This window comes from Anopheles gambiae, chromosome 2 (assembly GCF_943734735.2).
Source record: "Anopheles gambiae chromosome 2, idAnoGambNW_F1_1, whole genome shotgun sequence".
NCBI lineage: Eukaryota > Metazoa > Arthropoda > Insecta > Diptera > Culicidae > Anopheles > Anopheles gambiae.
Window position 1 is genome coordinate 27694680 of NC_064601.1, and position 26975 is coordinate 27721654.

The 26975-nt window shown below is 45.2% G+C and overlaps 1 protein-coding gene and 1 long non-coding RNA gene across 18 annotated transcripts; one reads left to right on the forward strand and one right to left on the reverse strand.

The window, feature by feature from the left end:
- Positions 1–133: 133 nt before the first annotated feature.
- On the reverse strand, positions 134–26722 carry LOC1273155 (homeotic protein female sterile). Of its 17 annotated transcripts, none has more exons than XM_061646062.1 (12): positions 26173–26722; positions 23155–23226; positions 20178–20235; positions 18898–20049; positions 17622–18711; positions 17302–17472; positions 16196–16315; positions 15867–15992; positions 7982–8064; positions 5010–7513; positions 4669–4840; positions 134–4541 (listed from the first exon to the last, which is right to left on the reverse strand). In XM_061646062.1, the coding sequence occupies exons 3-12, from the start codon at positions 20217–20219 to the stop codon at positions 4476–4478; spliced, it is 5526 nt and encodes a 1841-aa protein (XP_061502046.1). In that variant the 5' UTR covers positions 20220–20235; positions 23155–23226; positions 26173–26722; the 3' UTR covers positions 134–4475. The 17 variants fall into 17 exon arrangements, with proteins under 17 accessions (XP_061502046.1, XP_061502045.1, XP_061502047.1 ...); XM_061646061.1 differs by having other exon boundaries at positions 25703–26722; XM_061646063.1 differs by having other exon boundaries at positions 17314–17472; positions 25056–26722.
- Positions 22720–23762, forward strand: LOC133391476 (uncharacterized). The gene is made up of 2 exons (XR_009764975.1): positions 22720–22859; positions 23587–23762. It is a non-coding gene; the product is annotated as an uncharacterized LOC133391476 (long non-coding RNA).
- Positions 26723–26975: the final 253 nt, after the last annotated feature.

A 26975-nucleotide genomic window follows, 5' to 3' on the forward strand; every position in this document is an offset into this window, starting at 1 on the left:
TTACAAACCCTGGAACACGTTTCCACCAATAATCGGGGACGGGAAATTTCAAATAAAACGATATTTACAAATAATCAATTGCACACACACAATATTACTATTACTACACGAATAAAAAAAACACAACGAACAGTTTATTGGTTTTCTTATGTATTTCAAATGACAGGATCGTGTACAGTTTATACTAATTCGCGTAACTGCTTATCCCCTCTACGGATAGAGTAGTTCCGTGCGAAACATATCTCTAAATGTATGCTCGATTGATTCACCATTATATTTATGGGCGTGCGATTTCATTTGTTTTGCTATATCATCGAACTGTGTACCGTCAAATTGTTATAGAAAAAAATGTATTGCACCCGCACGTGTTTGTTTTGTCGTTGGCGTACCTAACATCGCGCGCGCGCGCTTGCATCTCTCGTATCCGCGCAAATGAATGCACCAAAATTGATGGTTTGTTGCACGCACACGTGTTTTTTACATTGAATAGAATCCCCTTGTTTTGTTTTACTTCTAATGTGTTATGCCGCTTACTTCACTACTTTAATCTATACAGTACAACTAGACAATGGTATTAGCGTTACACGACGTTTATTCGAATTTCATTCTGTCGCCTAAATTACCATTACATACACTTCTTCCATCCGTTCAATCGGTACAATTCCATTCCTGTTTCTCCTCGTCGGACGTGCGTCTTTATGCCTTTGTTCGAACTTATTAAACTATTAATACTCGTTTTTAATTTATTTGACACTATACATTAAGAGCACACTTCACAACTCCACCACGCTCACTGAAACTGATCGCAGATGATAGTAACTGAAGGTGCAATAAGAACAAAGTAATAATTAAAAGCAGTAAAACAAAGAATGAAAAAAATAACTATTTACTCCAAAGGGGAGCTTACTTAACGCTACTGTACACACGTATCCCATTGGCTGTTTTGAACAGTATCTTTCACCCAGCAAGATTGTGTTCTGCTTTAGTATTGCTTGGCTAGTTTAGAATATTTCCAACTGCTGTTATTACGCTTCTTGCTTTACTTGCTCAACGTTTACTTGGAGCAGCAAACTCAAAGCTTCGAGAACAATTTGCTCTTACCTCCTTACCATCGATGTACGAGATGTGCGTGCAACGTGATCTTGCTGTTCGATTGGTTCCTGCTTTATCCCTGCCTTTATCAAGTTACGCAATATTCTGGAGTACATATATAGTAGATTCCTTTTTTTTAGGTGCTTAACATACTTTTTACCTCATCAATTCTTCTACTTACACAATTACTTCGTTTGTGGGTAGGGTAAGGAAAAGGTCATTTGGATTTAGATGCCTGTTCCTCGTGCGTGGTATGTTTGATGATCTTTATCTGATCGTAACATAACCAAAAACATTTGTAAAACACACTACAATTAAGGCGCACCTTTAGCACACCTTACAAAGTATTGAAAAAAAAAAACCAATTCACACAAACCCATCATTAAGAAAGAAATGTCGCGTGTGATGCACTTACGAGCATCTGTGTTGGATTCTTGTTTTTTTTTGTCGAATAAGCATGCGAATAGAGTCAAAACAACCAACACACAGACACACGCGAACACAATACATTAGCATTGTGGTTAATTCATAATGCATTAATAAACTAACTACTGACAAAGCAAGGTAGGAAAAATAACAGCAAAACTCGCGAAAGAACAAAAAAAAGTGTGAAAGAAACGTTTATTACAATTTCATTTGTTTTTTTTTCTATATTTTTATCCTTTCCTTCACGAAGTGTGCTCATCGATTTGGCGCACACCTCACACGCACGGGCATACGCACACACACACTACCTACATTCCTTCATCCAAGTTTGCTCGTTTCTCCTTAAATTGACCAAATATTGCTGCCCAGTGGGGGGGAGGAGGGGAAAGTCCTCTTTTACATCCCGCAATTTATCATCATTATTTCGTCATTCTTTTATTACATCAAAACCCATTCAGTATTTTTGCATCCTTTCATTCATGTATGGCGCATTTCCGCACTCAAATCGTAGCGCCATACATGAACAACGATTTACTACTCGATTAACTTTTTTCCATTTATTTGCCTTTCATCCCGCTCGATTTCTCTAACACGCGCACACACACAACAGTTGCAGCTGTTGGTTTTTTTAATACGAAAAGTTCGAGAGAAAATTTACATGAACTTGTGTACGAATACGAATGACGACAATGTGTTAGGCAAATGACAGAGAAAACACACGAGAAACAACAATCTGGTTCCGATGATAGTTTTTTAATCTTTTTCCTCTATTATACCACATTTCGTCCTTCCGTAGTAGTTTTTGGCTTACATTTACATAGTCGCGCCGAACATCACACACATTCAATCCTCTCCCCAGCATCCGGGAGAACCAGAATGCATCAGTTCCACCATCATCTCCATGCACACAAACGACAACGACGACCGGACGAGGAAAATAGCGAGTACATTAACATTACTTTACATAAATATATTACACTGCATGATCGCGGCACGTCATCGCCGGCGACACGATCAAATCAAACGCAGATGGTGTGTGTGTGTGAGTGGATCAGTGCCAGATCCTGTGTACGGAGAGAGGCAAAAGGTAAGTCATAAGCCGTTGCCTTCCTTTTATTGGGAAAATGTGTGAGTGTGTGTGTGTGCTTTCCCGCTCCTCTGTCGTTTTCTGTCTTCATTTACTGTAAACGTAACAAAACGCTACACCACCCAGTAGACCACAGGTTGATTCCTGGTTCCGTTCAACCTTCTTTCTTACAGCAGCTTTCTGTCGGATAAAATGATATCTACACTTGGTACTTTTTTCCCATGACTTAGGACGAAAAGTACAGCCATACTAATAAACCGTGTGGTGCACCTGTGTTCTCCTTTTTGCTTAGTTGTCCGCGCTTCCGTGTACACATCATGTCCGTTTCGTACTATCTTAATTACACATTATTATCATTATTATTATCATTATTATTATAATTATTAATATAATTATTAATATAATTATTATTTTAATTATTATTATTATTATTAGTATTATTTTGGACGACCGTCCACACAGGGACGACGACGACGACACCCAGCCGCAACTGTTTTCTGGCTGTTTATATTTGTTTTTTTTTCTTCGTTTTTAATTTATATATCACAACTGATAAAGTATTCCCTAAACACTAGTGCACGTTACATTCACGATGCGTCTCTCCCTCCTTCCGCCACTACTAACTACCCAGAAATTGTAAACATAATATATTGTTTCGTTTATCGTCTTCTGCTATGCTAAACACATTTTTGCTTTGTTTTTCTTTTCCTTTTTTCTTTACTTTCTACTACAGCTATATGTCTAGATACGTTCTACTATTTATAGTATTTTTTTTTAATTTCCTGCTAACATTCACACTTCGTCTGCTTTATAGTAATGGTGTGTATGTGTCTCCTCCTTTCTTAACTACTCATTCCAATATCCCATCATGCTGGGGTGTCAGTTGCGACAAGGGATCGTTTGATTGTTTCTATACACAAGATTTCTAGTGGTGCCGTTTAGCACAGGAGAGGGCGATGGGCTATGTTCTGAGTTATTCCATCACTACACCACTAACGCGTAAAGACGTTTGCACCGCCGTCCACCATTCCTTTGAACCGGCTAAACGCTACGAAGTAATGACTTCACTGTCGCTAATCGAACATAATAAAACTATACCCCTAATGCGACAATGAACCACACCAAACCAATCCACATCATCATCGTTACAGACTTCGAACTACGCTTACCGCTCTGTGTGCGTGTGTGTGTGTGTGTGTAGGGCTAAACTATACATTGCATGATCGTTTGAGTATGGGATGCGTATAACACTTTCTGATTAGTGTAGATTTGCCCCTCTAGTGATAGTCTGATAACATGGGAGTGATCGCCCTTTCTCTTACGATGAAATGAGGGTTTGTTTAAGTAGCAGAATAGGTGTATAGTTCGTACTCACCAAATCATTACTACTACCCATTTGGCCAGGCACACACACAACAGCAGGATTCAGTTATCTTCATCTAGCATCATCCCTACGATTTCGGTGGTTTTACGCGCGGTGGCGTTGTGTGGATAATCCCTTTTTTATTTTGAGTTTTTTTTTGTGTATTTTTGGTAACAAACGCTATCGGTATCGAAGATTACTGTTCTCTGCTGCACCTGGAGGATGCTCAATGGATGCTGTAGGTTTCTGTGTGTACAGGGAATAGGGTAACGGTTCGTACACGCACAACAACACTGCGGATGTGTAACGGAGCTGTAACTAGACGACCGCATTAATTGCCGAATATGTGCAACACGTCTCGTCCTAACGATTGTTCGATTGTTCTTCGAAAGCGGATGTATGATGGTGGTGGGGAACACCGTGTCGATTGTTCCATGCCTATTATTACGTTCCCTTAATCGAATGGAAGGGTATCTGCAGCTTTATTACGGGGTTTTTTTACGCGCTTTACAGTGACTCTTCGAAGGCGGCCATCAAATCACTTTGCATGTTCATATCGATCTGACCGGCCATCTGGAGTTTGCACGCCGTTGCAAAAGAGGGTAGAGAGAAAAGGGGAAGAAACAAGATAATAGTATACACCAATATGCTTACAGATCACTGCTGCAGGAATGATCATGATCATGCATGATCCACTTACCGCTTCTCTTCTTCGACGTTCCTGTTCGAGGCGCCGCAGTTCTGCCCGCTTGGCGGCGGAACGATCTAGCGCATGCGGCGTGGTAGGCGTTCCTCCCGGGGATGGACTACCCTGTGGCGATGTTTTGATCTCTTCCACTACTCTTGGCTGGACGGGTTCGATAGGTAATTTTCTGAAAAAAACATAAAATACGAACATACGAAATCGCTTCAGTGAGTATTATACAATACAAAGTGTACACGCAAGGAACTACACCAAACAAAATTCTACACAAAGTACACACAACCACATACAAAACGCACAGCGTACAAGATATGTATTCGCGCAAATATAAAACCTACCGTCCATTGTTGATCTCTTCCTGCTTTATCTTTTGCTGCTCCTGCTGGCGCTTCAGCTCCTTCTCCGCCTGCTCCTTCTGCGATCGTTTCAGCTCCTGCTGCTGCATTCGATCAAACTTCTCCTTTGCTTTGTTGCGGAACGCCTGGAACGAGTCCATCGACGGTTTCGGCTTGTTCGACGTGGGCGTATTCTGGGGCGACACCGCGGCGGCCAGCGACGACCAGGCACTCTTCGGATCCTGGCCCTTGTTGAACGCGTTCGCCACGTTCCCGCCCTTCACGTCGGCCGGCGGTGGCGTACTGCCCATCTTCTTCTCGTTCGGGTTGATCAGCAAGTCTTCGATCGGTTTCGGCGTCAGCATAAACTTGCCACCGCCCACCCCCGGTTCCTCCTTCTTGATGGCCATCATGTTACCGCCACCGTTGCCGGTTGGCATCATCCCAGGCGGTACTGCTCCGCCCAGTGAGCCGCCGCTGCTGTTACTGTTGTTGCTGCCCGCCTGCGTCAGATCGATCGAACGATCGTGCATTGCGCCGACGTTGCCAGCACTGGCGCCGCTGCCCAGCCCGGCACCGTTGCTACTGTTACTTGCACCCGTCATCAGCCCTGCCATGCCCGCCGGGGCACCTCCCGCACCGACCGCATTCGACTGGTGGTATCCTCCGGCGGCAGCAGCGGCGGCCGCCACTCCCGCCCCCGAACGCATAAAGCTCTGCAGTGGATCGAATATCGATGGCATGCCACCACCCATCAGCGCACTGTTGGCGGCGGCGGCGGCGGCAGCAGCAGCCGACGATGCCATACTGTTCATGACCATCTGGTTCATGCCCGCACCGAGACCCATGCCAGCGCTGGCTCCACCGTTCAGCGGCCCGTTGCCATTGAACTCGCTCGCGAAACCGTTGTTGCCGGAGTGCAGCTGGTTCTGCAGATGCGCCATACACAGATCCATGTTGGCGGACAGCATGCTCGTCGTGAGGTCTTGCTTTAGCGCGGCGGGCATGTCGTTCAGCAGGTTCAGCCCTAGCGGTTCCGCCTTGATCGACTGCTCGAACGAGTTGAGCGTGTGCTCGAGAGGATCAATGAAGCCTCCGCCGAGCCCGCCATGCCCGTTGTTGCCGGCAGCACCCCCGAGACGGAACTGTTGATTAAGCTGTTGCTGTTGCTGCTGCTGCTGCTGTGCGTGCTGCAGCTGCTGCTGTGGCTGCTGTTGGGACTGGGTGGCACCTCCATGTACCAGCTGCTGCTGTTGCTGCTGTTTGCTCACCTGCTGACTTTGCGTCTGCATCTGCAAGGGGGGCTGTGGCAGACCGCCAGCCATACTGGCCAGGTTCGTCATCGCGGCCAGACTCGTAGCAAGCTGGGACGTTGGCGGTAGTCCCAGCATACTATTGATCAGACCGTTGCTGGCATTCAGTGCACCATCGCTACCGTTCGTGTTGATAACGTTGCTGCTGCTGGTGGTAATGCCGGACGTTGGTGCATGGGCCGTAACCGGCACCGGGGGAGCAATGCCGTTCGCGCCGAGTGCCGCATTTTGCTGCTGGTGCTGCGTAACAGTGATGGAGTTATTCAAGATAGCACTATTGCCCAGATTATTACTAGTACTGGTGGTGGTGGTGGTGGTCAAAGCATTATTATTCACAGGTAGCATCGTGCTGGTAGTAGTGGTGGTGGTGTTTGGTGATGGTATGGGAGGTGGTAAAGAGAGTTGGTTGCTGTTACTACTACCGATCGGGTTGGGATTGCCGCTGTTACTATTAGTTCCACTGACGCCGCCGCCCATGCCATTGCTGTTACTGTTTGCCGTACCGCTTGCTGACATCATTAGCGCGTTCGCTAGCGTGTGCGAACCGGCGGCCATCGTCTGCTGCTGCGCTAGTGAAGGAATCTGCAGAAGCGCTGGCACAGAGTCAACCACTGTTGTGGCCGGCGTTTGGGAAAGACCCATCATGCCACCGTACCCAGATGAAACGGCAGCAGCAATGCTTGTTGTAGCTGCTGGTGGATTGTTACCGTTGTGACTGCCGGTGGTAGCTGCAACGCCCATGCTCGATGGGGCCCCTCCGGCACCTGATGAGGAGGTGGAGGAGGAGGTGGTAATAGAGGAGGAGGTTGATGATACCAGCGTGGATGTGGACTGAGATGAGTGTGGTGGTGGCGGTATGAGTGACTGCTGTAGCTGGTTTGCTGGCGTTTGCCGATGCTGCTGCTGCTGCTGATGTGCAGCGAGGTGCACTTGGGAGTGTTGTGGCGGGCCAGCGACTGCGGTCGGGTTTAGGGCACTGCTGCCGTTAGCCGGAGGATGTTGCTGCTGCTGCTGCTGCTGCTGTGGCTGCTGAGCGGCGGCGTTCGGGAGAGGTGTGATGGTATTGGAGTTGTTGTTCGTGGTAGTAGTAGTGGTGTTGGAGGTGGTGTTTGTGTTATTGGCGCCAGCACTCGGTAGCAACTGCGATACCGCTGCCGTTGCCGATAGTGTTGATGCGGTGGCTGGAGCAGAGGACTGGAAAATGGATTGTGGGTAAGAAATGACAGTCAATATGCATGCTCTGCCCGCGAGAAGGTTACATGGTAATGAGCGCGCAAAACGATAATTATCTACTTTCAACACGCGGTCAGAGTTTTGGCATCTTCTTAGGGTAATATGGTCTAGTTTATGTTCAACAAACTTCTTTGTTTTTGTCCATTGACATTAGAGCAATGTATTTTCTTTAGATTGGTAATCACTAAACCAAATTAAGTGTTTGTTAAATTTACGATCAAGCATGACGCATACGAATGCTTCCATGCGTCCTTGTGAAACTATTGTTTAGCAATCCTACACGCTTAAGATTTCTGGCACATACGCCCTTCTTTTAATACATATACAACAGCAACAACTCAAAACAAGCATAGCATTACAGCATATTTTCAGCGCCGCTCAATGTTAATACATTTATTTGGCGGCGCGCATGAACCGCACACTACTTACCGTATTAGCCGGATTGTTGCCTCCAGATCCCATGGGGGAGGAGGAATCCTTCTTCTTCTTGCGAGGTGGTCGCCCTCCAGCTTCTGCAACACAAAGGAACGTTTAATAATCGTACGAAACCATGACCATGTACCCCAACAAAGCTCAGATTCTCAACAATTCTGGAATCGTTCTTCGCTTTCCTGCCTTCCGTGTCAATAAATACCTGCGCTGTGCTACCCAAAACCGAACACCACCCCAACACACGGGGTGTGTCATGTAGATTAGGTAGCATAAGTGTTCCCTTTGATCTCGCGTGCTTATTGATCGGAAGTTGATGCTTCAACAAATTTCTCGCAGTGTGTATTAATGCGGCGATGCGGCGTTTTTTGAGCTGTTTAAGCCATCGTACGGATAGCATTCGATTACAAGAAGGACAACAACCACAAATGTATGCATACTACACCACACCATAATATAGCGGAGCAGCCAACAATCGATATATACGTTTTAACAATTCATTCGCGGGGGCCAGACAGGAGAGGAAACAGAGATAGCGCGATCTAAATAATACAGAGACTGCAGGGCGCAAAAGCAAAACCACCAAAAACCCATACGGTTTCACAAAGTCTTCCCCCACGCGAACACAACCTGTTGATCTTTCGTGTAAAATAATCTCACCGACAGTGAAGAGCTGCGCATGTTGCATTTTACTTTTCATTTTTTTATTACTTATATATATTCTTTTCTTTTTGTAGTTTCAAGTTTTACGATTATAATGCTTGATTTGCCATTTATGTTTTAGTTGTGTTGTTGTTTTTTTTTGTCTGTTTTTCTTTTAATGCAATTTTAGTTCTGCTTATTTTATATGGTCAATCCTCTTTACATCGCATTTGCCAGTTGTGTGTACGTTATACTTTTCAATTTAACCAATGCAAATTGGTGCTGAAACTGAACCCATTATTACCGCTGCAACTGCTCATCGTTTCTGATCGTTGATGTATTTTATGAGGAAAATACTTGGAGAAGCAAAATTCAAATGTTTTTTTTTCTAACTTTTCGTTCGCTAGTGTGTCCCCTTCTCTTTTACCTTCACTGCGCGCATTGTCAGCCAAAAAAAAAAGACGTTAACGCTATTGTATCAATCATTTTGTGTCGAAATTTGTAATCATACTTTCCATCTCTCCTTCCACCAAACTAGCGATCTTTTGTGTATGAGATTGAATGATCCTCTCTCCTCGCAACTATTATATACGTTTTACACCAAAGTTGATTCGCGCTGGCACAAATCAGTTTTTTGTTTCATATATTTTTAACTGTTGTTTAATGCAAGTATTCTGTTTATCTATGATTTTCGTGCTTTTCTTTTTCTAGTTGATCTATTATCTAACACTTTCTCTCGCTCTCTCTCTCGCTCTCGCTCTCTCTCTCTCCCTGACTCTCGTCGTGTGTTAGTTACAACACCACTGCTCGTGATAATAGTATTAATAAGTTTTCCTTTTTTTCTTAATGCCTGTGGTGTGTGTTATGGTGCAATGATCAATGGAAAACCAGAACAGTACGCAGATAAATGCAAAAGTCTGCACGTTATGCCTTCTGCAGCAAGAGACTTCATCTTACAATGTTTGTAGTTGTATCAGTTATTTAGCGCAAAGACTGAAGAACGTAACATACACATGAAGAGAGAGAGAGAGAGAGAGAGAGAGAGAGAGAGAAGAGAGTGTTGATTTTGTGGCGTATTATTTAATCATTTCGTTATAGTTATATGAGTTCTACATGACTACCTTACGCAAGTATTATGACTGTGTACTGTCACAAAGCAACACCATATACATTTTAACCGGGACCCAATGCCTTGGTAGCTCTGGGAACTACGTACCGTTTGTTGCAGCGTGCATTATGTTTTGTTGCATTATTTTTGCAACTTTACCTACATCTTATCTTGCAACAAAAACTCGAATTGCATTTGTTCGGCCATGGCAAAACAACACTCTTTCAATTAAACGTTCTCTGACACTGTGTGTTTCGACGATCATTACCGGCATGGACAACATGGGAGTAAGTTCTTCGTTCCATTAAACGTTTCTTTTCCTGACTTATACTTGCTTGTCTCATGCTTATGCCGCCTCGATCAACAATGAACGGACAGGTTTGAACAGGACGACTTCAAACACTCACACACAAATACACACACACACACATTTTCCAGGTTGTTTCAGTACAGGCATTTATAATCCAGAAGATGTAAATTACATTGTTTCGCTAGACAGCGCTGCGCTTCTGCTATTTATCGTTCGTACACTTCCCACCTAGCATGAAGTGTGCACCCTATATGTTAATATTTCGCTATGGTTTGTTCAAGGGATGGGTGTTTGTGATCCTTGTTGTCCCACACAGCGCGCTATTTGCAAGTGCTAAGCTATCATTAATGCTACAAACTGCGCCATTTCATCATGTATAGCGTGTCACACTATTAACTGTATAGATGGAATTAATGGGGAAAACATCATTGCAAAGAAATCAAAACCAGCTGCTATGCCCTATGTACGATTCATTTACTGTCCATGGCATACCTGTTTCTCAGTTGTGCTTAGTGACTTCTTTACCGGCGTGTGTTTGCTAATATATCGTCTTTGTTCGTGTTTAGCATTTCCTGTTGAAAGCTAGACCAACATACACATGGGATTGAACTCAATCATGGTGAAAATATACACCGGCAGAACAATAACCACAGCATATGAGATGAAAGTACAACAGAGTAAGACAATGCAAACGCACATCATTTGCTTGTTATTCACAAAGCTGACAGACGTAGACAGTGTGTAACGTAAATCAAGAGACAGAGGCAATACGTGAAAACACGTTAATTAAGAAAATTAAGAAAAACACATTAATATAAACCGTTCCACCATTTTGTTTTTCCTTGCCCTACTCTCTACTTTCGGTAATGCCTGTTGACATGTGTATATTGCAGTGCGCGGCTATTATACGTCCTAACCAGCAATAACAACACAAATGATAATATTTACTTCGGGGGGGTGTAGCATAAAACGAACGCAAGCGAAACTTAAAATTTACGGTAAAAACAACACAAACATCTCACCTCTCCAATGGATGTAACAAGAACAACATATTTAGAATAGCTTTTGTTTCTGTTCACAACATATTCGCGCTCTCTTTCACGTGCAAACAATGTGTAATGGGTTTTGGCATTGCCGACAGCCGAATCGTCGATCCTCATTCATTTCTCTCCAATAGGTATTACTGTTATTAGCGAAACGAAATATTGCTTTGTTTCCATTTTATCAACACTTTCTTTTGCGGTTCAAGTTCATGTGAGATGGCTTTTGCAAATGTTAAAAAATTATTCGGGTATCCACTCAGTACCACACAACACAGACATGACCTGTTATGTCATATATTTGCAACAGACCTTTGGAATAATATTGGATGTATTGAAAAACGTACAACAAAAACTGTGCATATTCAGCGATCGATTGTTACATATACTCACTTCTATTATCTTTCGTCAACCAACACGCCCTTAATTGTACATTTCAATTGTTTAGGCAAATATAGGCGATGTGTTTTTAAAAACTCAATGCAATAGTACTCTTTCAAGGATTTTTTTTTAATATTTTGAGCTCCAGTAGTGATGGGAAATAGCTTACAGAGGAACGGAGAAAATTAAATGCATTTCTGATATTCTCTATGTTTTCTTCTTTTGCTCATCATTCGTCGTCATATCAACGATAATAAATAAAACAAATTTACAACATGCTTTCCTACAAACATTATTTTAACATGTTACACATTGTCTGCATTGAACTATTGAATCGTTTTTTTTCTCTCTCTTTTTTTACTAACACAACGTTTTGTATGGCTCTTTCTTTACCCATTTTATTTAAATAATTTTCCTTTCTACACAAAGTATTTTTCCAGTTCTGTTTCACAGGTTCAGCAATCTGGGGTCAAATGATGCACCGGTAGTATGTGCGATGCGATAGTGTTGTGACGGAACTCAACTCGTCGTAGTCTTTATTTGCATAAACCTTTTCCTCATATTAATTTGCATAAAACAGAACAGATGACAACAAAGATTCGTTTCACAAATAAGCAAAACCAGCTCCAGTTGATTCAAGCTACATAGCGGGCATTCTCCATCTCAATGATCGTATGCGTGGGTTCAACAATGACGATCAACGAACTGTTAAGATCGATGTCAGCAAACCGATCAACAAGCAGCGAATATACGAGTAGCGAACATGTCCTTTACCTCGCTATTCGCTATGTATTAATCCCTACCAAAACAAACATGTGTACTGTACTCTATGCTGCATGTTAAATAGCAAGAAAGCAGGATCTAACTGGCAAACGTCAATCAGGACAATGGAGGATACATAATCGTTATAATCCAAAAAAATACATACACATACATGATCGATTGTTTTGTTTTGCTAGCATTTTATCTATTGCCCTGTCGAAACGGCACATTTATCTACTTTGCAATAATTGGACCAGGATTGAACACCCTTTTTGCTAAATAGCATAATCGCATTCTGATCTGTATAAGAGTGGTGGTGGTAAAACAGAATTTACAGTAAACACATACCTTTTCTACGCAATTGGAAGTTCTGGTGTAGCACACGGTAGTTCAATTTAGAGAAAAACAGGTTGTTAACATGCGTTCGCGCGGATCGAACTGTTTTCTTCTTTTCCTCTCCTGTTCTCTTTTTCTCACTTGCTGTCTCTCACTCTCACTTTCTCTCTTTCTCTCTCTTACTGTGGTATTTAGTTTTCATGTTTGAGCTGCTATTTTGCATCTTTACATTTAAGCATAAGCGAACAACATAACACTGCCGCCGTACGCGAATCGCGAAGGGAAACGGATGGACTGAGACACGATTTGATTTGTTGGCTGCCCCACCGCATTACACATTAAACACACGAGAAATTTGTTGAAGATTTGTTGAAAAGCAAAATAAAAGGTAACATAAAGGAGAATACAATGACAAATATTATCATATCTGGATGTGCATATACAATAAGATCGAGGTTCGATACACGATAATCCTACATACGCGCGCACATACTGGCGTATGTATATGCACTTCGTCATATGCAATCACTAACGTTACGGTTATACGCTATTGGAGGGTTTACTGATTTGAAAAATAACTATAAAACATAAATCATGGTGAAAATATACCAACTGAGCAAGATCTGATCCAAACCCCGTCAGTAGGTAGGTACACGTCCTAAATCTATACCAAAATAATAATGAACAAAAAAAACTTTCATCAGATTAGTCTTTCGGAATAGTAAAGATAGATCATACTATCAATTGGTTAGACTACCTAATCTGTTCGTTTAGTTACTACACCTTCCTCAAAATGTTTCGAGTTCGTTGATTAGCTGCCGCCAATTCCCCTTCTTTTTTTGCAACCACGCACGTCTCACATTGCAAAAGGCCGTAACGGAAGCTTTATATAACTTGTTTAAGAACCCAACTATTCTCTTCAACACTGTTAGGCCATCATCTGCTGAAAACTATTGTTCTCTGTCTCTCAATTTACGTCTTCAAACTAAACCTTCGATGGAAACCAAAATGACATGACTTTTGCATAGTAAATTCAAACTTTCATCCTAAACGTGCGTTTATAGACACCCGGCCATTTACGCAGTACACTGTTTATCATATCCGCCGCCGTGTGCGCGGGCCAGTGTTTCTAATGTGTTATGTGCACGCACATGTTTCGATTGTACATGCATTGTTAAACGCATCAAGATGGGCAGCAAGCCAAGTTGTAATTGAAAGACGATGTTGTTTAGTAGTCTGGATGGCTTTAGGGATGGTACAACACATTCCAAGACAGCAAGAAATTGCAGAGAATTTTGAAAAGGGTATACACAACATATGATTACTTGACATTGGTTTAATATATGATACTGCAAAATAAAAATAGCTGCCATAAAAACGTCCAAAAATATGTGTTGAAACATGGCGGACTGACGGAACCGGTACTCTAATTTGAGCGCATAGTTTGTAAATGTTGTAATTTGGCTATCGTTTTGCTCATGCGTTGTCGAACAGAGAGCAGCATTACAGAGCTGTTTCAATTATTGCACGCTTATACACAATGTTCATCGCTCACGTAAACGGAACAGTGTTAATCTCTCTTGAAGCGAAGGAGTACTTCGCGTAACATTCCCGCCATGGTTCCCATTTAAAAATTACATCTTTCAGATACTCAAAATGTATGGAGAGTTACACATATCTGCTTTGTTTACATGCCTCTCTCTGCATTTATTCATGCAGCACTTGTTTTCCATAAATTAGCAAAAACGTAAGACAAGATATATGAAATAACTGACTACATAATGAATGCCTAGAGCCCAACTTCATCCAGAGCAAGATGAATTAGAATATGTTTCTGACAGTAAAAAGGGTTGTACAATCTCCCGGCAAAAACGCACTTAATATTATTATATTCATAACCATTCGTACCTAAACTCTCGTTCAGTGCCTGACCAAATCTTTGGTCTGATTGAGAGCTCAAACCATTTTCTTGGAAATCGTTTAAACGAAATGTACACATGAAAATTTCCATATGTTTAAAATAAAACCAACACATCACCAAATGACCTTGTTACAGCATCTCTGCGCGCAACCAGGCCAGCCATTTGAAGAGCTTACAGGAAAACTATTTCTTATCAGAGTTTACAAAAACAAAACGCTATAACAAACACACAATAATTCATGGTTCATTTTAATTGAAATGGTGATCCAAAAGTTGACAACCCGATAACTGAACCGGTTTTCCGATTGATTCCGATGCAATCAATACTCCGATACTCTTTCACGCAGTGCTGTACGTACCAAGAGAGGTGTCACAATTCGCAGCTGATTGTAAGAGTTCATTAAGATAAAGCAGATAGTGGACCAAAAGCATGGATTAGAATATTGTTTATGCATAGACCATTTAACCACAACATCGACGACAGCAATACTTGTCTGCTTCCGCCAATTGTGTTTTGCTGTTTCATTTTGTACACGGCTTAGTGTTTAATACATACTCATATGTATTTCCTTCCTATCTATTCATCATTTGCCGCCAAGATGATGGCACCAATTATGTCTTCCCTAAAAATACTACTGCCAAGTTGTTTTGTGTTTCCAAAATTAAATCCTGTTTTTTTGTTTAAAGTCGATAATTAAAATACCTAACACCTTTGCAAGCGAGCTAATATTCTGCTAAGGAATAGAGCCATCGTGTACTTATTCCTTTCATTACTTTTTATGTGTTGCTATGCATATGCTCTGTGGAGCTACGTTATAGATATAGCAGTGTCCACGTGATTCATACAACAAACTGACAGCAGCGTTGCGTACGAGACACCCCGTAGGTTTTCATTCAGATTGGCCAACGTAGTATCCCCGGCACCATTATAGCAATGGAACTGGGAAGAGAAAACTGTACACTTTTACAACACACTTGCACGGAACTGCTAACAACCAGAATCTATGCTACATATCCCGAAGGAGGTTTTGCAAGGATGGGCCCATCCTTGTTTATAGATCATTGCTCCGATACCTTGCATCGAATAAGGAATCTTAAATAGTGAGAATAAAAACATCAGAGAAAAACAATACTAATCGGTCACTTGCAAGAGGGGGCGGGTGTGAATCTGCTGACTACGGTTGATTTTACTCTACTGCTCCTATTACCCTTGCTGCCCTCTTCAATCCCCCACTGTTCCAAGTTTCAAACTGAGTTGGACGATAAGTGCTAAATGTTATTTTACTTTCTGTCACTGTTTCTCCTTTTTTTCCTTTTATCATTTAAACACTACAGAATTGTGATTCATTTTGTTTTGTTTTAGAACAAAGAAGATTTTGCCTAACCTGCTTCACTGTCGCTGGAATCACTAGAACTGGAATCGCTTGAACTCGACGACGAGGAATCACTGGAGCTACTGCTGGAGGACATGTTGCCTCCGGAGGGAGCAACATCCTGTTTGTTGGCTTCGTCTACGTACCGCATCCGGTGGGGTCGTTTAAAATGGGTTTTATGAAAACAATCGAGAAAGTACAGAAGAAAGAAAGCAACACCTGCTATTAGCAAACGATCAACGACCTTTCCTCCGCTTCGCGCTTCACGAAGCAGTAGGAGACAGGTGGAAGGGGTTATACAAACTACACAGAAAAATTGTTTACGAAAAAACAAAGTTTACCCTTCTTCGCGTTCTTCTTCCCAGTGCCTAGTTGACCCGTCACATCCTGGAGCCGTTTTTCCAGCTCTTGCTTTTTCTCCGTCATCTGTTCCTCCTTGGATTTACCAGACACTTTTTTGTCTGTAAAAGATAAGGGAAAATATTATGACCCCCATTTTAGAGCTTACGATCCAACATTTGTTGCAGCGACGGTTAATTTCAGTTCAAGATAGAAACTAAGCAAACGGAATAAATTATACTGTGAAATGTGACTTTCTACTACCATACGACATACGAACAGGTTGTTATGCGAACTATTGCTAAAATTCAACCAAGCTACAGAGAAATTAAGGATGCTTTCGAAAGCGTGAGCTTCTGTATCAAAGATAATCTGCGTGCGCACTGCACGAGAGATCATGGCGGAGACCACCTGCGATGGCGTGCCAATGATCTCGCGCGCTAATGCCACGCGCTTTATCGCTAATACAAGCGGCTCAATTCAATTGCAAAGATTAGCAGAAGACTAAGAATCTACCAAGAAAGATAACGTACAGAAATGGTAAGTCAAGTAGAAGTAGTAAGTAGGTATAACTTCCAATTAACAGACACTACTGATAGCTAATACTGCAAAACATTGTTTCGTGATCCAGTCACAAACATTTCTTTGAATAAGAATGGGTATAACCTTTTCGATATTGACGCAGTGAACGAAAAACGTGTCAAACGTAATAAATTACGAAACCGTAATAGTGTTGGTGAGTTTCTTTGGGCGTGGCAAATGTGTGAAGTGGTGCGAATAATAAGTATATAAAAAACAACATATTCAAAAGGTGCATGATTACTAACAAAGCAAACGCATTGCCCAGGTGAACATTATTCAATTTAAAAAAAGAAGAGACAATCAATGCAAGATTGTTTCGGAAGAGGATAACTAACTGTATTTGTCTCTTCTAAATATGAGCTGTGTAAAACGAATTTAAGGACAAACAATTAACTCGCACGTCCAACAAGAGCATAGAGATTAAATGAATGTTTAACGAAAGGAAATGTGAATGTATATAAAAGAATTTGTGTGTATGTGATCGGTATCTTTCTCAGTAGCAGTGTTTGTTAAGTTGGAAACTTACAGTAAGGCTTACGAGTTTTCTTGCGGAGACAGGAAGCTACGTAGCTTTCCAGCTCTCGTAGCGTTGATGGCTTCAGCGTTTCGAAATCGATCTCGATCTCGTCCGGATTGGAATCGCGTAATGATGGCTCCCGGCTTTGAATTATATGTACAACTCTGCCCAGCTTATCGCCTGTCGAAGAAAGATAGAAAGGTTAAACATGGACACCCATTGCAAGGTACGCGCGTAAAGACAGCTGCGCAAGTTTAACAATAAGTAGCGCTATACTAATGCCCACGAAGAGCTGTTTTTTAGGGAACCAAGCAGGAACTTCCACTTACCCGGTAGTTTGTTGATGTCCAGCGACAACTGCCTCTTCTCATCGTACGACATCGGTTTGGCCGTGTCTTCCTCTTCCGAATCAAAGTTCGAAACGTTCTGGGACGCCTTCTTCTTGTTCGGGGCCCGAGGCGCACTGGTGCCACCAGCAGCGCCTGCGTTCTTAGCGCGCTTTGCCGGTGCATTGGATGCAGCGCCCCCAGCCACACCGCCCGCTTTCGGTGCTCGCTGGCCCTTCGCCTTCGCCTTGGTGGCGGCTGCTGGCATTACCGGGGCCGCCCCTGCACCGCCCATCGGCGGTTGACCCATTACGCCCGCCATTTGATGCATCGCCTTGCCGGGACCGTGCGGCATACTGAGCCCGGCGTGGGGATCCATCATCCCCTTAATATCACTCGCACCACCGCCGGCCGCACCGCCCGGTCCGGCAACAGAAGATTTCTTTTTGTCCTTTGACTTCTTCTTCTGCTTCTTCTTCAGCAGTGCCTCCTCGGTGAGCTTCCGCATGCGCTCCTGCATCTCGAACAGTTGCTTCTCGAGCAGCTTCAACTTCTGTGCACACTCTTCGTCCGACTCGCTCTCTTCGTCGCTGTCGTTCGAGTCGCTCGAGGACGATGGTTCGCTCTCCTTGCACTGATGGTGCGGGGCAACGTTGTTTACCGGTTCGTCCGGTATGTTGGCAAGCCGCATCTCGAACACGTCCTGCAGCTTCCGGCCCATCGCGACCACATCATGATCTGGCGGGTTGTACTTGTAGCAATTGGTGAATATTAACCGAACGTCCGCGGCAAACTCCGGCGCCGACTTGTACTCCCGGTTGTCCATTTTTCGCTTCACCGTGCCGAGGTCCATCGGTTTTTTGATTATGTCGTGGTAGTCGTGCAAACCGAGCAGCTCCGCGTCCACCGGTTTGTAGAATGGCCAGGCGTAACCCGAATGCTTCTTGGAGAACAGCTCCTTCAAGATTTCATTGCACGACTTGAGCGCGTCGGACAGCTTCTCCTTGTTCTTCGGCGGATACTGCGACGAGCTCGAACCCTGGTGTGCCATCGGTGACATCGGATAGGCTGAGGTTTGATAGGGTGCTATGTCCTGCGATTCGATGGTAAAACGCACCAAAAATAAAATAAAAACAAAACACTTCATTAGCCATTGCGCAGTTCCAGCAGGAGATGTGTGTTTGTGTGTGTGCTGCAAACATTAAAGCCTCCCTTTCACCTTTCACCCCATTCCATCCCTTTCACAATTTAAAGCAGTAAAATAAAATGTCCCGCTTACCTGACGGCCCGATTCCCTTCGAGTGGCGATCTTGGCAGCGTTCGAATCCATCGGCGTGCCATAGTGCGGATCGAACACGGTTGCTGTCGGGGTCGTGGTGTCTGCCTTTCTCTTCACACCCTTTTTAACCTTCGCCGGCTGCTGGGGCGGCAACACCGTGTCCATTCCGGGCTGCGAGCTGTTCACCATGTACGGCGGGTTGGTGGGCGCGCTCGGTTTGCTGACTACCGGCGCACCGATTGGGTTGCCCATGGCATTGTGCGGTGTGTTTACGGCCGCCACAGCAGCGGCTGCCGCCGTCAGTGCCGCAACGGCCGCGTTAGGTCCTGCCGTCGTGGTGGTGTTTGTGCTACCAGGCACAGTCTGGGGCGGCATGGTACCGATCGGGGGCACACTCGGTGCGACCACCGTCGAGGCGGCACCCATCCCCGGGGGAACAGCGCTCAGCGGCGGCACGCTGGACGAAACCGCCGCCCCAAGGGCCGATCCGGGCCGGGCCCGTGCGGCTGCAGCCGCTGCCGCCGCCACCGCCACTGCATTCGCGCCAGCAACGATGGCCGCATTCGGGGCGACACCGGCCGCTGCGGCCGCGCCCGTTACCGACGTGTTACCGACCAGCGTCCCGGGCGGGGCCAGCGAGCGGGGCTTCTTCTTGCCACCCTTCGGCTGCTGCACCTCCATCTCCGTTTCGTCCTTCGGCATTAGGGAGACCTTCGTCAGGAAGAGCTTCTCCAGCGTTTGGGCCATCACGACCACGTCCTCGCCCGGTTTGTTGTAGACGTAGCAGTTGGTAAACATGGTGTTGAAGTCCTGTATGCATTCTTTGCTCGTCCAGTAGTAGTTGTTTTCCAACCGCTTCTTGATCGTGCCCAAGTCCATCGGCTGCTTGATGATCTTGTGGTAGTCGGGCAGATTAAGCTTCTTCGCGTCGACCGGCTGCTGGAAGGGCCAGCTGAACTGATGCTTCCACACCGCCTTCATGACGGTCCGGAGCAGAAAATGAAGCTGATTCGTTAACCGGCCCGGGCGCTCCGGCGGTGGCATTACTGGCGGCTGCACGATACCGTTCACCGGCTCTACCACGGGCTCGTTCCTTGGCGGTGGTTCGTCCATGCTGTCGACTGTTGCCGGCGCAGGGGGCACAACACTTGCCTGTGTGGGTGGGTGTGGATAAATGAGTTGTATGTGAGAAAAGGTTGCCATCATGTTGTTTGCCAATGGTGCTGCCAGCTACACTGTCGTTCCGTCGCAACCACCACCACCACCGTCGTCCCACTTACCGGTGCCGCTGAAGGCGTTGACGATCCTGACCCTTGCTGCATAGTATCTGGACTAAGCCTGAAACCGAATTCCTCGTTAGCGCATAGATCATAGTAGTTTTCACTCCACATTTTTTCTCATAACAAACTAGCCCGTACGGAGGTCGGAAGTTTAGACATGCTAAGACTTTGTTCGAACGTTCTGCCTTTGATTGATGGAATGTAAAAACAACGGATGTGCTAAACGCTGTCAGCTGTGTTTCAGTTTCTAGCAAAATAATACTGTTTAAAATATGTTTCTATAATAGCAAGTTACATCACCGTGCATAGGCATTTACTGTGGTCATCCTTTTGCAAATGTAGCCTCAGATGGGCTGGATTGTCGGATTGAGGATCTTGAGCAAAATCATTTATACATTGTCTTCTCATTAGCGATCAAGGATTTTCATCATTTCCGCTCAGTTCTTTACTTCCGCATCAAATGACCGCACAGACACACACACATACATACACACTCCCTCACATGTCTATACGCACACATTGCCATGTCACGCCATGTACAATACTCTTTTGAGATTGTCTCTTATTGCCATACTTTTGAAGGTGGGAAGGCGAATTAACGAGCAACACGGGGACACTCACCACCGGGTACAGAGTCAACGACAAACCGCACGCACACACACACACTCGCACACATCAATAAATTACACCTTCTTTTTACGTCTAGTGCGGTCGTCGTCGTCTTTTTGCCTCACCGTCGCCGGAGCAACTTAATGACACTTTTCAAAACCTGTCTCGACGGTGCGCAGCACCGCACGCGCGGCGGGAGGGTAGCAGAGGGATTCATGATGATGACGCGATGATGAACACCCGCAGAAAAAAATGGTAGACGACAAACGGGCGCGCAATTTAGCAGCTGCGAAACACGGTCATCGTATCGTCCGTCGCCGTCATCCGTAGCCAGTTCAGCAGCACACACACAAAACGCACTGCCGTTAACATACACACACACACACACGCCGCAGATTACAACAAGCGCCTACTGTCCATCGAAACGATGCTTTTTAACTACGCCGTGAAGGAAACGCGCTCTACACAAAAGAATCGGCACGGGCGGAGGTGATGGTGAGGCGACGGCGCAGTCGTCTCTCGGGCGCACCGGGTGAAATGAAGCGGAAAGTGCAAGAAGCAAATGAAGAAAACCCCGCCGTGCACCCTGCCTGGTAGCGCTCTCGCACACTATTTCCTCTGAACAACGCCACCGCGCACACTGAGATCCGCGAAAGATCAATGTACACTCAAGGTCAAGATCTTGACAAATTATTCCAATTTCACAGCGCTGGGTCGGCCCGAAACCGTGTCTACTCCATCGCTCACTGTTCGGCCGTATTCTGGGCCACACTTTGCACTCGGTTTCGGTAGCAATGGAAGCACTTTTACCGCGAAATTTTCACTATTTCCCCAGACGCCACACACAACTTTTCTCGACCGTCCGTACAGCACCAGCAGCATTAGGCGGCAGCAGTCGAGCAGCAGGCGTTAGCGTCTTTTTCTTGGGCCCGTTTTCGCCTCTCTCACGCGCGCACACACACACACACGCGCACACGTTGTTCGCCACTCGCTCTGTGCGCCCTAACCGTACAATGTATGTGTGTGTGTGCGTTTAAAAGGGAAAAACCAACCTCTTCCCTATCGCTGTTGCAGTGCCCTGGTTGCACCAGCAATAGCCACACACCACTAGCCTTTCTTCATCATCCACACAACAGAGACACACACACACACACATCCAAAACCACAGCTAACTTCTTTTGAGGCGGGCTACGTGATCTCACCACACCGCACCAATACTACCACCACAGCAAGCGCGATCGTCTGTCTCGTTCGACCGGGCGTACACGGTCGTCACACACATATTTACGTCATCCCGTTTTCGCTCTCATAGCACACCGCAGCACCCGTGCCCGTGTTTGAAGTGTGTGTCTTTTGCCTCTGAATCCACCAACTAGCGAAAACCCAAGCTACAACACTCCATTATTGCGCGCTTCATTCCACTCTCACTCACACTCACGAGCGTGCACACGCGCGCATGTACGGTGCAACCTAATAACTGTTGGCATCTCGCTCTCCACCAGAAAAGTCACAATTTGGCGACGCGCCAGCCTCACATGCAGCCCTTTTCTCGTGTATGTGTGTGTGTGCGTTATTTGAGCGGTGTTTTAATCTTGCGTTCGTAGCCGTTTTCTCACTCATTCTCTCCCACTAAGCGACCTGTGCCTTTTTATGTTTCTTGCAACTACTGAGAGACCGGAGAGACTGACTGGTCCCTACATTCATGCGATGACGGAACAGACACACCGACCACCCCTGTATGTGTGTGTGTGTGTGTTTGTGTCTAGGGTCTTTTTGGTCAACCCCCTCACCCGCTTTCACACGCCTTTCGGCGTCTCATGTCTAAAACCACACACAGCATGCGCTTGCCGGCAATGGATACACGGCTCCTACTGCACTGGAGAGAATGAGGGCGCACTCACTGGACAGACAAGGACAAGGTACGTGTGTAGCGCCACAGCCAACCGAGAGTAGGCGGTGAATCAACCGAGGCTAGGAGGTTCACAGTTCCTCAACTACACACATCGTAGTAATTCGTTCGTTTTGCACCCCCGAAACGGTTAATTCTGCGGCTGGTGGATTAGAGTCCTTTAGGTAACCCATTTACATAGCACTACATGGAGCGTACATTTGACATTTCGGTCCCATTAGTACACTGTGCGGTGCACTCTCTGCGTAGTCTACATACATTCTAAGCTTTACATTACATCCTCCCTACACAACATTTAAGATTCCCAACGCTTGCTAAGCCCCTAAATTATGTCTCGCATTTAAGTCAGCTTCCGATTCCGTACTTCGCTACAGTTTGTTATGAGAAGATGTGTTATGTGTGGAAATGTCCATCATCACCGCTAGGATGCCCGTGTGTTCCCGGCATCGGCATACGTACCGTTTAAGGTTTCAAGGATTGCTGTCCAGTCAGCTGTGTACCATCACAAACACCTCACAGTTCTGCAGAAACCTGTCAAAAGAGGGAGGAGAGAAAGTGTGATTAGAAATCGTTCATTTGCTTCTTCCACACAAACACACACGAGATTTTGGGCGCGGTGATGATAGATTTTTGAGAGAAATTTATAACAATTTATAATCCCAACTAAACGCAAAATTGGATATATTAACGAGTTATCATTCTTTTAATTAAATAGTTTAAATACTATAAGTGTATGATTGCCTGCTCCTTATCGTCAGTGCTTAGGTAAAGAAAAACTAGGAAGTACTGGTTTTAATCAGTACAATGATCTTTCTTTTATAAATCTTAATAACAGCTACTTAACGAAAATCTTGCGCTTAAATATTATGTTGTTTTTGCTGTTCATTTCAGCCGTTTTGAAAACCTATATGAAAGGTAATTCCTCCATCGCTATCCCCTAAATCGCATAAAGCTCTCCGCACAACAGTTGCTGCTGGCACGCCACGATTGGGAACGTAATAATCTTATATAACTTATATTCGCATGCCTGCATGTGACGAATAAATTCATCTCACCATCCAACCCAAGAGCCACATACATATTTTACATTCAAAAGATGATGAAAACCCCCATCTTTTGTCCATCCATCCTCTGTCGATGTTTAAAAGTTATTCGCAACCAAGTTCCACAAAAACCCCGATGCCACATTTATCCCGAACGAACAAACGCATCTAGAATGTTCCATTGCCCTTTTTTCCGTTCGAAAGCCGTCGTCATCTCCCTAACACACGCTCTGCTGCTGCCGCCGCCACCGTCGCTGCTGTGCTGTTGCTGTGTTCACGGGGGCACAACACACGGTGTGGTGAATGGGATTTTCTTCATGACACACACGCTCAGACGCAGGAAAGAGACGGAGAAACCCCAGCGAAATCGGAAGTGAAACACAACGCACCACCACCACCAGCAGCAGCAGTAGCAGAAGGCCAGACGCAAAAACCGCTACAGTGCACGGTGGTGTGTGAGATAGCTGATGATGATGATGACGGTAGCCAACCTTCACATCGCTCGCTTTACAGCGCGTTGTTCCATGGGCTGTGCTGTGCAGTGGTAGTAGTGTTAATGCCTGTCCCTCTTGCTCACTTTATCGTTCGACTATATTCTCTCTCAAACACATTTACACACATTCGAACACAGCCATGTACACGCACACATACGCACACACACACACACTCCCAAACGATTTGCACGAAGGTGTCTGCGCGCGCGCGCGCTCGCCTACAGTTTGTGCACACTTGTGCTTCCTCATACACACACTATCTCTCACCTACATCGTCACGGTGTCCGTAAAGAAAAGAAAGCCATCAATGCGTATGAACATGTATGTCATCTACTTGCGCTTAAACCTGGGAGACTACACAATCGAAATAACTCCATCCAACCACGCTCAAAAACACACACGGACTCCACCAACGTCAAACAAATTCATCTTCGAACCATGATGCCGATCCATCCGTAGCGCTTTCCATCCAGTTACAACAACCCCACGGTGCTATCTTTCAATCGGACACAATTTTTCCCATATCACAAATGACTATTCGGGAACAAATGCATGTTTTTTATCTCTTTCCCCAAGCCAAACATGGCGGGCGGCGTACGCGCATTACCACACCACTAGAGCACAGAGAGAGATTAACAGTGTCCCTCTAGTGTGAGCCTCTACTGCTACTGCTGCTGGCTAATAGGCTACCCCCTTGTACCAGCCAGTAGTACCGTGGGGCAAACTTTGCTTCGACTTTTTCGCACCTCACTGGCCATTTGCGGTCCGTACTGCATCGAAATGGATCACCTCCCAGCCTTATAATGCGTTTGTGCCCATTTACCTGTGCTTTCTGTGCAAATTTCCGCATGAAATTCAGGTTGAAAAATGCGGCCCGAGCACAACACAAGCCACACTGCTGAAAACGTTTGAGAAAACTTCCACTGCTGGCACGGGTGACGCTTCGGGTGGTCTCGCTTTCGCGTCGCGCGCGCAGTATGCTGTCGGTTCTTTCACACTCTCGCGCGCGCATACACACACTCTCTCTCTCGCTTTCTCGCTCTTTCAGTGTGCTCTCGAAATTCGCACCCGTCCGGAGCGCGACTAGTCCGGCGGCTCGCGTGTACTGGTATTGGTGACAGCGCGCATTAACGTTTGCAAGTCAGCGTAAAATTCCAGCCGCCGAATGCTGCTGCTGCAGCACTGCCACCATATCTCCCACACGGGCGAAAAGTCACACTTCTCCCGTGCACCGGCGATGAAATCGGACTTTTTCCACAAAGCTGGTAGGCTCACACGCACAACGGGCGGAAGAAATACTAGCGAGAAAGCGCGACGCGACCGCCGTTCGTACCAGTATGGCGTCTGTGTCGATCTGCGCGAGTCCCGCAGGTCCAGCAGGAGGTTGAAAATTACATTAATTTCTCCAGAGCCTGCTACGCTGCGGCACAGTCCAATTTCTGCCTCCCTCCGTCTTTGCTCGCTTTTTACCCGCAGCGGTTGATTGCCTTTCCACCAGCAGCTTTTGATTTGCCTTTATTTTTCTACCACGGCTGCCCCTGCACAGCTCTCAATATATATATTCAACTCTTTCGCGCCAGTGGAGCACACCAGCTTGGAAAACAAAATGGCTGCCTGATACCTCGGAGTCGAGCGTTTTGTTCCCAAGAGCCGACCGACAGCCACAACACACACACACATATACACAGGGGGACACACACGTACACACCACGAATCGAATGCTGTCACGCACATGCACACATCAGTGGTTGCTCCGTCGTTTTTTTAGAAAGCGGAAGAAGCGCCCACCCTCCCGTTCGAGGGGACGTTGGACATTCTCTGCACCACTTCCTTCTTTTTCTTTTTTTTTTCGTTATGCTTCCTGCTGAATGCACTGCGAAACACCTTTTCCTTTTCGTGGGCGATACGGTAGTGTTGTACAGAAACAAGAAGAAACACACCCTTTATGCTTGCAACAATCTCTTTTTTTTCAAGATTCAGATCTTTTTATTCAATCAGTACCACGCTACTACTTCAGTGAATGAACGCTATAATGTGATTCGAACACTATTGCACAAGTTTAGTTCACTGGGAGTCGAAGGTCTGGCAGTGCACGATAGGAGCAATCGGACGGATTTGGGGGATATGGGGGGAGAGGGGCGAACGATAGAGCTCTTTTCATTAGCACTTGCGAGACGGTTCAAGGTTTTTCGCTTTTTTCTCTCTTTTCTTCGCAACTGTGTCTTCCTTTCCAACAAAATCAACCAGCACACTCCCACCAGACTCTACGTACGTAGCATTATTCCCCGCAGCTCATACAAATCCAGGTATCGAACGATATTCACCGTTTTGTTTTCGGATTTTCTACGTGCCGTTACAGAGACATCGAGAGTTTCACCAGTCTTTTCTGCGAGAAAAAGTTAGTCACGATCGCAAGACGGAAATGCTAAATAATGGGTGTGTTGGTTTTTGACACTGGCACACTGACGTGTGTCACTGACGTTCGTCTTTTGGCCAAACTTGACGCCAAAGCCCATAGTTTAACGGATGCATGGAAATCCCATTGCAGATAACAAAATGGATAAAACAAAATCGGGAAGACAATTTCAACAACTTCTCAACGAAACAAAGCAATTGAACTTACTCGAAATTGGCGGCTATAGATGTTCGCCCAGAATGGCAGACAGATATTTAATTTTATTGTTTTTAATGAAGCAGTGTTTACACGTCACACCTTTTGCCGCATAAACCTGTTCTAATGTTA